The sequence below is a fragment of the Coregonus lavaretus genome (assembly GCF_964263955.1).
Source record: "Coregonus lavaretus genome assembly, chromosome: 3".
Taxonomy (NCBI): domain Eukaryota; kingdom Metazoa; phylum Chordata; class Actinopteri; order Salmoniformes; family Salmonidae; genus Coregonus; species Coregonus lavaretus.
Window position 1 is genome coordinate 16,857,555 of NC_139990.1, and position 12,575 is coordinate 16,870,129.

Below are 12,575 nucleotides of genomic sequence, written 5' to 3' on the forward strand. Positions count from 1 at the left end.
GAGGTTTTCACTCAAAATCTCACGATACATGGCCCCATTCATTCTTTCGTTTACACGGATCAGTCGTCCTGGTCCCTTTGCAGAAAAACTGCCCCAAAGCATGATGTTTCCACCCCTATGCTTCACAGTAGGTATGGTGTTCTTTGGATGCAACTCAGCATTCTTTGTCCTCCAAACACGACGAGTTGAGTTTTTACCAAAAAGTTCTATTATGGTTTCATCTGACCATATGACATTCTCCCAATCCTCTTCTGGATCATCCAAATGCACTCTAGCAAACTTCAGACGGGCCTGGACATGTACTGGCTTAAGCAGGGGGACACGTTTCACACTGCAGGATTTGAGTCCCTGGCGGCATAGTGTGTTACTGATGGTAGGCTTTGTTACTTTGGTCCCAGCTCTCTGCAGGTCATTCACTAGGTCCCCCCGTGTGGTTCTGGGATTTTTGCTCACCGTTCTTGTGATTATTTTGACCCCACGGGGTGAGATCTTGCGTGGAGCCCCAGATCGAGGGAGATTATCAGTGGTCTTGTATGTCTTCCATTTCCTAATAATTGCTCCCACAGTTGATTTCTTCAAACCAAGCTGCTTACCTATTGCAGATTCAGTCTTCCCAGCCTGGTGCAGGTCTACACTTTTGTTTCTGGTGTCCTTTGACAGCTCTTTGGTCTTGGCCATAGTGGAGTTTGGAGTGTGACTGTTTGAGGTTGTGGACAGGTGTCTTTTATACTGATAACAAGTTCAAACAGGTGCCATTAATACAGGTAACGAGTGGAGGACAGAGGAGCCTCTTAAAGAAGAAGTTACAGGTCTGTGAGAGCCAGAAATCTTGCTTGTTTGTAGGTGACCAAATACTTATTTTCCACCATAATTTGCAAATAAATTCATTAAAAATCCTACAATGTGATTTTCTGGATTTCTTTCCTCAATTTGTCTGTCATAGTTGACGTGTAACTATGATGAAAATTACAGGCCTCTCTCATCTTTTTAAGTGGGAGAACTTGCACAATTGGTGGCTGACTAAATCCTTTTTTCCCCACTGTATGTGCAGATACTGTATGTGCACCATGTCATTGCTCGCTCTCTTGCTCTGCTGTGTGCACCATGTCATTGTTCTCTCTTGCTCTGCTGTGTGCATGATCTGCTTCTTGCTAGCTGTCACTCAAATGGTGAGAGGCTGAAGCTTATTGGTTGAACTCGAAAAATAGTTGCTTTCAAACTAGTGATTTTGTGGCTAATTGAGGTAAAACAGTACTTCTGCTCATAGATGATGCATGCATGAACTACACATTGACAAATCCAGCCCAAAACGGGAGGTTGAAAAAATACTTAGTAGTCGCCAAAGTTCCAGAAGTATGTCTTTAACAACCACCACATTTGGCAACTGACATTTAAGCATGGTGTTGGAATACTTCATTATTTGTACAAACGTATTTAAGAAGATATGATTGTGCAGCGTCTTTTTGGCTTCACAGTTTCTTCATGTCCAGGCTGATCGGGGTCTGCTACGAATCTATGAGAGGAAAACAAGTGCTTTAACAATTAATAAACATCCTGGTTCAGTACCTCGTCCTGGTAGCCCTGCTGGGCCATCCTCTGAGTCTCCAGCCTCAGAACCTCTCTCTCTTCCTTCTCCTGCAGCCGCTGCTCCACCTGCAAAGTAGAGAAAACAGTGAGTCAACGCAGGTTGTTCACAGCTGTTCATACAGCCACAGAAAACACTGCTACTCCTACTGCTCTTTCCTCGTCTGACCACGTGTTCTCGCATACCCCGAGACCATCTGGTCAGCGCGGCAGTGGCACAGGAATCCTCATCTCTCCCAAGTGGACATTCTCTCTTTTTCCCCTGACCCATCTGTCTATCTCCTCATTTGAATTCCATGCTGTCACAGTCACTAGCCCATTCAAGCTTAACATCCTTGTCATTTATCGCCCTCCAGGTTCCCTTGGAGAGTTCATCAATGGGCTTGACGCCTTGATAAGTTCCTTTCCTGAGGATGGCTCACCCCTCACAGTTCTGGGTGACTTTAACCTCCCTATGTCTGCCTTTGACTCATTTCTCTCTGCCTCCTGCTTCCCCCCCCCCTTTCCTCTTTTGACCTCACCCTCTCACCGTCCCCCCCTACTCACAAGGCAGGCAATACGCTTGGCCTCATCTTTACTAGATGCCGTTCTTCTACTAATCTCACTGCAACTCCCCTCCAAGTCTCCGACCACTACTTTGTATCCTTTTCTCTCTCGCTCTCCTCCAACACTACTCACTCTGCCCCTACTCAGATGGTAATGTGCCGTCGCAACCTTCGCTCTCTCTCTCCCGCTACTCTCTCCTCTTCCATCCTATCATCTCTTCCCTCTGCTCAATCCTTCTCCCTCCGATCTCCTGATTCTGCCTCCTCAACCCTCCTCTCCTCCCTTTCTGCATCGTTTGACTCTCTATGTCCCCAATCCTCCCGGCCGGCTCGGTCCTCCCCTCCTGCTCCGTGGCTTGACGACTCATTGCGAGCTCACAGAAGAGGGCTCCGGGCAGCCGAGCGGAACTGGAGGAAAACTAGACTCCCTGCGGACCTGTCATCTTTTCACTCCCTCCTCTCTACATTCTCTTCCTCTGTTTCCGCTGCTAAAGCCACTTTCTACCACTCTAAATTTCAAGCCTCTGCCTCTAACCCTAGGAAGCTCTTTGCCACCTTCTCCTCCCTGCTGAATCCTCCTCACCCTCCCTCTCTGTGGATGACTTTGTCAACCATTTTGAAAAGAAGGTTGACGACATCCGATCCTCATTTATTAACTCAAATGACACCGCTGGTCCTGCTCACACTGCCCTACCCTATGCTTTGACTTCTTTCTCCCCTCTCTCTCCAGATGAAATCTTGCGACTTGTGACGGCCGGCCGCCCAACAACCTGCCCGCTTGACCCTATCCCCTCCTCTCCTCTCCAGACCATTTCCGGAGACCTTCTCCCTTACCTCACCTCGCTCATCAACTCAACCTTGACCACTGGCCATGTCCCTTCCGTCTTCAAGAGAGCGAGAGTTGCACCCCTCCTCAAAAAACCTACACTCGATCCCTCCGATGTCAACAACTACAGACCAGTATCCCTTCTTTCTTTTCTCTCCAAAACTCTTGAGCGTGCCGTCTCTAGCCAACTCTCCTGCTATCTTTCTCAGAATGACCTTCTTGATCCAAACCAGTCAGGTTTCAAGACTGGTCATTCAACTGAGACTGCTCTTCTCTGTGTCACGGAGGCTCTCCGCACTGCTAAAGCTAACTCTCTCTCCTCTGCTCTTATCCTTCTAGACCTATCTGCTGCCTTTGATACTGTGAACCATCAGATCCTCCTCTCCACCCTCTCCGAGTTGGGCATCTCTGGCGCTGCTCACTCTTGGATTGCGTCCTACCTGACAGGTCGCTCCTACCAGGTGGCGTGGCGAGAATCTGTCTCTGCACCATGTGCTCTCACCACTGGTGTCCCCCAGGGCTCAGTTCTAGGCCCTCTCCTATTCTCTCTATACACCAAGTCACTTGGCTCTGTCATATCCTCACATGGTCTCTCCTATCATTGCTACGCAGACGACACACAAATAATCTTCTCCTTTCCCCCTTCTGATAACCAAGTGGCGAATCGCATCTCTGCATGTCTGGCAGACATATCAGTGTGGATGCCGGATCACCACCTCAAGCTGAACCTTGGCAAGACAGAGCTGCTCTTCCTCCCGGGGAAGGACTGCCCGCTCCATGATCTCGCCATCACGGTTGACAACTCCATTGTGTCCTCCTCCCAGAGTGCAAAGAACCTTGGCGTGACCCTGGACAACACCCTGTCGTCTCCGCTAACATCAAAGTGGTGACCCGATCCTGCAGGTTCATGCTCTACAACATTCGCAGAGTACGACCCTACCTTACACAGAAAGCGCACAGGTCCTAATCCAGGCACTTGTCATCTCCCGTCTGGATTACTGCAACTCGCTGTTGGCTGGGCTTCCTGCCTGTGCCATTAAACCCCTACAACTTATCCAGAATGCCGCAGCCCGTCTGGTGTTTGACCTTCCCAAGTTCTCTCATGTCACCCCGCTCCTCCACACACTCCACTGGCTTCCAGTTGAGACTCGCATCTACTACAAGACCATGGTACCTGCCTACGGAGCTGTGAGGGGAACGGCACCTCCTTACCTTCAGGCTCTGATCAGACCCTACACCCAAACGAGGGCACTACGTTCATCCACCTCTGGCCTGCTAGCTCCCCTACCTCTACGGAAGCACAGTTCCCGCTCAGCCCAGTCAAAGCTATTCGCTGCTCTGGCACCCCAATGGTGGAACAAGCTCCCCCACCACGCTAGGACAGCGGAGTCACTGACCACCTTCCGGAGACACTTGAAACTCTACCTCTTTAATGAATACCTGGAATAGTATAAATTAATCCTTCTTCCCCCACCCCCATAAAAAAAGTAATTAAAAAAGGTGGTTGTCCCACTGGCTATCATAAGTTGAATGCACCAATTTGTAAGTCGCTCTGGATAAGAGCGTCTGCTAAATGATGTAAAATGTCAATGTAAATGAGTTTGAAGGCCCCGGCCCACCTGTGTGTTGATCTCCTGCATAAGAGCTGTCCTGTGGCCCTCTTTGTCCTCCCTGTCCTGGTGTCTGGTCTGCCGCTCCAGCTGCTCAAGCTTCCTCAGGGACTCTTCCTGAGCCTGACGGTTCTCCTGCATTTTGAGCTTAAGCTGCTGCAGTCTCACTGCCAGAACCTTCCGGAGTAAAGGAGAGAGCTCAGATTATCTAGTATTTTGCCTTTAGGACCTAAGATTGGCACTCCTTGGTGTGTTGTCCATGCCCCCCCATCCCCTCAGGCCCACTAGCTCTCCTCTCCTTCTCCCACTCCGCCCCCCGCTTCTCCCAAATTTGCTGGCTCCTCCCTGACAGGACAAGACAGAACATGACTCACAGGGCAGTCAATTAACTTTGCAACACAAATGCAGATGTCATACCTGTAGGCCTGAATCAACTTTCAATTCCAAATGACTAAACGTTTACCAATAAATTATTTTCACATTGACTGCCTGCCTGAGTGATATCTCCAATCATATCTCTCTGTCTGGCACACTCAAACATCACAGAACAGGGGTGTATTCTCAAGGAACTAAACTGAACCAAACACAAGGAAACAGAATGAAACGGGGAGGGATCTACCTGAATTTGCCCAATGGAAACTAGATTTTGTTGCAAAATGTTTGCACAACAGTTTGTACTGAACGACACGTTTCCCCAAATCACTCTGTTCTTCAGGGGTAAATTCATTACAGAAACTGTTGACAATTTAAGAATCAAACGGAGGCAAACAGAGCAAAATTTGAGTTTTTATTGGACAAATTCTTGTAGGTCCGTCCCTATTACACTTGATTCCATTTAAGAAAGGTTTTGCAACAGAATTGGCGGAATGAATACGCCCTAGCCTTTGAGGTATGTTTGCTCCAGTTTGGTGGATGTGGCCTGATCAATATGGGTGTGACCATTTGAAATCGAAAACTTAAAACTTGTCAGCACACACAATCGCCCTCTAAGCCACCATAATCAGGCTATTATTTAACTGGTCGTTCAGTACAGTTTCCGTTTATCTAAACACCGCTCTGTTGTACTGAACGCACCCCTACCCTCCTGGGGGAAAGCTATTTAGACTGGCCTACCTGGAAGGAGCTAGGCCCATTAACTAGCCTTGGAGGCTCCTTTCGGGATTCCTACCTACCCGGGAGGCTGTTGTTCAGACTGACCTGCCTGGGAGGTGCATTAGTTTGTTAACATATGCCAAAGAGACTTAGTCATGCATGCATACATGTTTTACGTATGGGTGGTCCCGGGAATCGAACCCACTATCCTGGAGTCGCAAGCGCCATGCTCTACAAACTGAGCGACAGAGGATTGTAATTCAGGCTGTAATTCAGAACTCCATCTTCCTGTTTTCCTGTGATACAGCTATTTAGACGGACCTGCTATTTAGACGGACCTGCTATTTAGACGGACCTGCTATTTAGACTGACCTGCCTGGGATGGGAGTAGCTAGAGGCTGATATGGAAACCTATGTTACTGGCATGGCCTGTGAGGCAGTTGTTCAATTACAGTGTCCAACATATACATTTGACAGTGAAGCCATCATAGAAACTTCCATGTTAAACATATTCAGTTTAAATACACATGGTTGCTGTACACGGATTAACTTAAAATATTCACTTATCTGGCTTTATTGCAAAAATTCATCTGCAGCTGCATGGAAGAAAGCTGCTAGCTAACGATAGCTGGATTGCTAACAGGAGAGCTAGATCTTTGCTGGCTGGCTATCAGGAATTCTATGCCAACTACAACTTACTTAGTTAAGTATAGCTTGCTTTTCTCTGTATTTCACTTTTATAACTACTGGTCTACAAAAAGTATATCTTCATTTTTGCACTTACTGTAGTCTTGCACAAGAAGATTTTGCAGCAGGAACGCGCAAAGGAGCGGCGAAGGCAAGAAGGCTGCTGCAAGTTCTTCTTCTACTTTACATTTGTTTGGCAGATCGCAACCAACTGATAATGTGCATGCACTGCCAACTACTATACTGGAGTGTGAGGCCGGCCATGGCCTACCTACACACCTGTTATTCTATTACCTAGTTACATTTACATTTTAGTCATTTAGCAAACGCTCTTATCCAGAGCGACTTACAGTTAGTATCCCTGGCGTTGCAAGCGCCATGCTCTACCAACTGAGCTATTTCTAATAAAATAAAATAAAGCCCTACATACCTCACTAACCCCCGTCCAACCTCTCTAACCCTATTAAACAAACTCTCCCTATCTAAACGATACAGTTCACTCAATATAATGACACATGCCCAGTTTCCTCTATTACACATTCCAGTATCATGTTTTCTTAAATCAAATCAAATCAAATGTTATTTGACACTTGCACCGAATACAACAGGTGTAGACCTAACCATGAAATGCTTACTTACAAACCCTTAACAAACAATGCAGTTCAAGAAATAGAGGGGGCGGTCAATGTAAATAGTACAGGTGGCCATTTGATTAATTGTTCAGCAGTTTTTGACAACTTTGACAAAGTAACTGTCCAGTGAAAATCTCACTACATTTCAAGTTCACATTCTGTTAACTTTGGGTTAACGTTGGGTGTCCAAATAATGTTCTTGACTCGCCCTATAAGTATTTATGGCCAAAGCATAAATAAAATAAAAAAACTCCACCTCAAACTTGTATCTCAAACAGACCGTTTAAAATGCTTGCTTTTCCTCATAGAACAAAATGTAATGTTGGCTCGTTGGTCTACTCGCATGAATAGTTTTAATGACTGGTATACCCCCACACCATTCTGTTAATGACGTTTGTATGCCCACACCATTCAAACCCAGAAAAGCAGTTTTTCAACATACTTAATTAACACTTTTTGGAAGGAACTCTATTTCCCTCATATCGTAATTAATTATAGGTCATATTTAATAGAAATCCAGAAACAATGGATAGTTACTCTAACAGTAAACATTCATATCAGCTGTCCGCCTTCCTCTGGGTTTTACACAAAGAAGAATGAAGGAGGATTTTATATATTTCAAAATGGTCTCTTATGGGTTCAGGGACCTATCACAATGTGAATACAACACAAAACGTGATGTAACAGTATGAAAATGAAAATGTATGCACTCACTAACGGTAAGTCGCTCTGGATAAGAGCGTCCGCTAAATGACTAAAATGTAAAATGTAATTGGTAAATGAGTTGCAGAAATCGGACCAATAGGAGGTGGTTTTGAAGTGTATGAAACTCTTCATTTATTCAGTCTTCAAGGAGAACGATCTGTAAAACCGAAACGAAATCTAAACGCAGAAACGCGGTGGGTTTACGTTTAACATAAAATAAGCACCTGTATCATTTTACTGTGCTCCAAGAGTTGCTGAATTTCATATTTAAAAAAAATAACATAAAACATATTTTTGCCATTCAATGTAATATCCGGGTGAATGTTTTTCATGTTGCCAATGGTGCTACCATATCAAAATTCCTGGTTGCACAGCAAAATATTTGGGAGCATGAGAGCCCACAGTACCAGTAGTGGACATAGGAGGGCAGTGATGCACGCTATTCATAGTATTTGTCAATGTGACTGATATAGAAGAAGAGTTCATTCGGGAAGCTGTCTGTTTTTAGCAAAGAGAATTGGACTGTCAAACGTTTCTGTCACAATATCTATCAAGGTAACATCAATGAAACGCATACATTATGGAAATTCTTGGCATGTTTTGGTAAATAAATGATGCAGTTTGTAGCTGAGGTGTCAGCAAGCCTGACGATAGTTTAGCAACCAGGTATTATACCAACATTAGCTAACTAGAGCCTGTCAGTGTAGCTAGCTAGGTAAATGAGTCATTCTGTAAACATTGATGGCTGAAATAATTCAATTCCTGAATATAAATGGGGACTGTAGAATGAAAGTAAACTGGAAATGTATGACTTCCTAACTGACATTTTTTAAGTTGAGTGTCTTTTACTGTAACAAAGGTATCTTAGCCATGTGGGTAGCTAGCTAGGTTGGCTAGAGCTGCTAGCACAGTGTACTAATATATTTGTTGCTAGCTAGCTAGATCCTTTATACTCCAGCTTGAAACTTGCGCATGGTGGGTGGGTGTGTGGGTGTTGTTGTTGCTGTTGCGAATGGACAACACGTCACGCACGCGATGTATGTAGTTTGCAATTTGTGTGGGTGCAGGCTTTTGCTACAACCAAGCAGTAACACCTGTTTATTGTCCGAATGCTTTTGAATCAAGTGTGCTACTAGTTCTGGCAGTGATTTCGAACCTTGACTGTGGAATGTGTGGATGAAATTTAGCTAGATGTTGAGGAATTAAGATCAAACTGTAGCCGACCCAGGACTCGAACCCCGGTCCAGCGACTGTCAAGCCAACACCTTAACTGCTTTGAACCTCTTGAAGAGGTCGCTAGGTATTGGTTTAAGGTCGCTACATTACCCCCTTCAGGAGAGCGTGTCCACACTCTTCTCTATACCAAGTCCCTCCTGTGTACAAACCTCTCCGATGGCCATCCCACTTTGTAGCAAATTCAGTGGGTAGCCCCGACCCGGACTCGAACCCAGGTCCAGCGACTGTCAAGCCACACCTTAACTGCTACGCCAAGAGGTCTGAACCTGTTGACGATGTCGCTAGGTGTTAAGGTCGCTACAATATGTTTCTGTCTCTTTCCTCCTGCTCCTCAGAGCCCATGAGAAGGAGATGAGTGTCCCAGACTACATGCAGTGTGCTGAGGACCATCAGACGGTCCTGGTGGTGGTCCAACCTGTGGGCGTCGTCCCTGAGGATCAGTTCTTCAGGATCTACAAACGCATCGCCTCTGTGGCCCAGGTCAGCATCCATGTGTACTAGCTATGAGTGTGTCCCAAATGGCACCCTATTCCAGGGCCCGCTCTGGTCAAAAGTAGTGCACTATATAGGGTATAGGGTGGCATTTGAGACACAGGCTGGGCATGTGTCTTATTATTTATTGAAATATGTAACCCCAGGCCACCTTGTAGTTATTTGTTTTTGATGTAAATGTTTTACCATTGGATGCTGATTGTCAAATGATCCCTATTTTGTTGTGTGTTTTGTCTTTTCATGCTATTGAAAAAAAGGTGTCCATCCGGGACTCCCAGCGGAACCTCTATATCCGTTACCGCCACCACTACCTCCCAGAGAACAACGAGTGGGGAGACTTCCAGACACACCGCAAGGTTTGTTGCTTTTATTTTTCCTATTTGTTGCCTTTCGTAATGTGTCTTTGGGTTTCAGAAATGCGCTTAGTTTTTTGTTATGTGTCCTGCACAGCAGCCTTCCGCAAACCTCTCCTTGGGGATTCGCAGCTGTTCCATGTATTTGAACTAGAGTTAGCATACCTGATTCAACTCATCACCTAATCATCAAGCCCTTGACTACTTCAATTAGGTGTGCTAGTTTAGGGCTACAACAAAACTGTGAAACGTCTAAGAAGCACAGCTGTACAGTATGCGTGTCTTTTTGTCCTGTGCATGAATTTCCCCTCAGGAATAATAAAGTCCTGTCTGTCTAGGTGGTGGGCCTCATTTCCGTGACGACCTGTGGTTCGGCTAAAGAGTGGCCCCAGACCTTGGACCGTTTCCATGGCCAGAAGGAGGTGTTCGGAGCCACGCTGTACGACTCGCGGCTCCTGGTGTTCGGGCTGCAGGGGGAGATAGCAGAGCAGCAGAGGACGGATGTTGCCTTCTACTCTAGCTATGATGACTGTCCCGATGTGGAGAAAAGGGTGGAGGACTTTGTGGAGTCCATCTTCATCGTGCTAGAGTCCAAGAGGCTGGATAGAGCCACAGACAAGTCTGGGGATAAGATACCACTGCTCTGTGTTCCCTTTGAGAAGAAAGACTTTGTGGGGCTGGACACTGATAGCAGGTGAGTTGTCTTTTCTTCTGCACTCTATTTGGCTTTTAAAGGTCTGGTATCATCCACATGTTTTGCTGTGTATATAATTTGGAACCAACAAGATAGTTGGTTATTAAACAATTTCCATGAGCCTGAACTGTGACTTCTGAATTGATCAACAGTCTATTAGTTTAACAATTGATAAAATGCCTGAATACTATATTTGCCAAGTGTAGCCTAATGGTTGTTAGATGGTTGTTTCATGATTGTTACAAGGTGATGGTAATTACACTAACAACATTGTTGTGCTAATGTTTGTTATATGGTGATTGAAAAAGCCTGACCTCAGTGTTTCTCTGATGTCCATTGTCAAGATATCCTTGTCGTTACATTAATGTTGCTAAGGACAGTCAACCTTGAGTGTTTATTTCCCCTTTTAAAAATCTGTTTATATTTTTGCTTCTTTCCTTTTTTCTTTGTTTATCTTGGTTACTTTATTTGTCTTTCCCATTTTTTTCTTTCATACTGTCCTGTGAGTTTATTGTTGGGTGTGAAAAGGTGAGCTGCTGTTAGACATTGCTTTAGTTAAGTCCATCCCAGTTCCATCAGCTTAAGCCCCACCCCTAAACGAGACACTCTGCCCAGGCCCTGCCCCCTACCTCAGTGCTCTTGTGCATGGGTTCAAAGCTTAGATCCAAACTCATCATTCCTCTCAACTTTGTATGAAATAAAATCATAACAAGTTCTGAAGGAGCTGATAGTTTGGACATGCAGAATACATGAAACTATCAGTGACTGAGGCTTGTGAAGGTTGGTTCACTTAAACAGTGAGGCTATCCTATCTATTCTATTATGTGCTTGTAAAGGTTTGTCCAGCCTTTCAGGAACTTGAGGATTGGGAAGGTTGTCACCTGACCCGAGTTTGACTGGGTGAAATAAGGTCTGTACTCTAATTCTTTACACATTCTATGACATGGATCTCATATCTTCTACTATATTCTGCTACTACACCTTAACATGGATCTCGTATAGCCGTGATTAATGGAGGGATGCATCACCTTTAGCTAGGCTTATTATTGCTCCTACTTATGAAAGCATGACTTTCAATATGGTATCCATGTCCTTCTAAGCAGACCGTACATAAGGTATTGCTCATCATTTTATTTCAAACTTTTTTTCATCCGAAAAGTTTAGGCACAACTCATTATACTGAATCTGAACAAAATGAGCAATTGTACCATGAATTCACTAATAGCATGGAAATCAACCCCATTTAGCCCCATTGACACAGCATCATGCTTTCTAGGTAAAAAAAATACTTGGTGGGTTTGACCCTTGACCTTCCCAGTATCTCAGGCTCCAGTAAAGAGTTAGACAGACAGAGGTCTTGCACACGTCTTGAACTGGCCCCATTTTCTTTTGTTAGAATTACAAACTGTGATGTTGTCTGCCTCCTCTTCAATCCTGGTGTGTTTAATGTGCAAGACTTCAGGATCAGGGTGGTTCTGGTTATTTCTCTCTATTGGGTTCTCCCCTCCCCAACCCCTGTCTCCCTTGCTTGTGCTGTCCCCCCCCCCCCCCCGTAACTGATTAGATTAATTCAACAGCGAGTCTCCTCTGCTAGCACCCAATGGTACCTGGGTAAGAAAATACATTATGCTCAAAAAGGACTTTTGTTTGGGAGAGAGAAGACCATGAAGAGGGTTTTTGTAAAAATGATGTAAAAAGTAAACCCTACTTGCATAATTGTTCGCTGTAACGTGGACAAAGTTGTATTGTAAATTGATATCTCTACGACATCTGAAGGACACTAGTTGATGTTTCCCTCCTCCTCCTCATCTAGGCACTATAAGAAGCGTTGCCAGGGCCGTATGAGGAAGCACGTTGGGGATCTATGTTTGCAGGCAGGCATGTTGCAGGATGCCCTGGTCCACTATCACATGGCTGTGGAGCTGCTCCGCTCCGTCAATGACTTCCTGTGGCTGGGGGGTAAGACTGGGGAGGAAGACATGGCTCTTCCTCTTCCTGCTATATTCTCAAATCCCATAAAGCAGGGGTGGATACTCTCAGGTTTTTGCTACGACCCCACTATAACACACCTGATTCTACTAATCAGCTTCTCACCATGACCTTGAAGGAGATGAGGATC

The 12,575-nt window shown here is 45.1% G+C and overlaps 1 protein-coding gene across 1 annotated transcript in view; it reads left to right on the top strand.

Moving 5' to 3' along the window:
* Window positions 1-9,256: 9,256 nt before the first annotated feature.
* Window positions 9,257-12,575, top strand: part of trappc9 (trafficking protein particle complex subunit 9) — a 321,620-nt gene continuing 318,301 nt past the window's right edge. Inside the window, exons 1-4 of the mRNA XM_084158560.1 lie at window positions 9,257-9,397; window positions 9,667-9,765; window positions 10,101-10,456; window positions 12,270-12,415. Coding sequence (XP_084014686.1) covers window positions 9,269-9,397; window positions 9,667-9,765; window positions 10,101-10,456; window positions 12,270-12,415 — 730 coding nt within the window. The 5' untranslated portion in view covers window positions 9,257-9,268. The remainder of the gene's footprint in view (window positions 9,398-9,666; window positions 9,766-10,100; window positions 10,457-12,269; window positions 12,416-12,575) is intronic.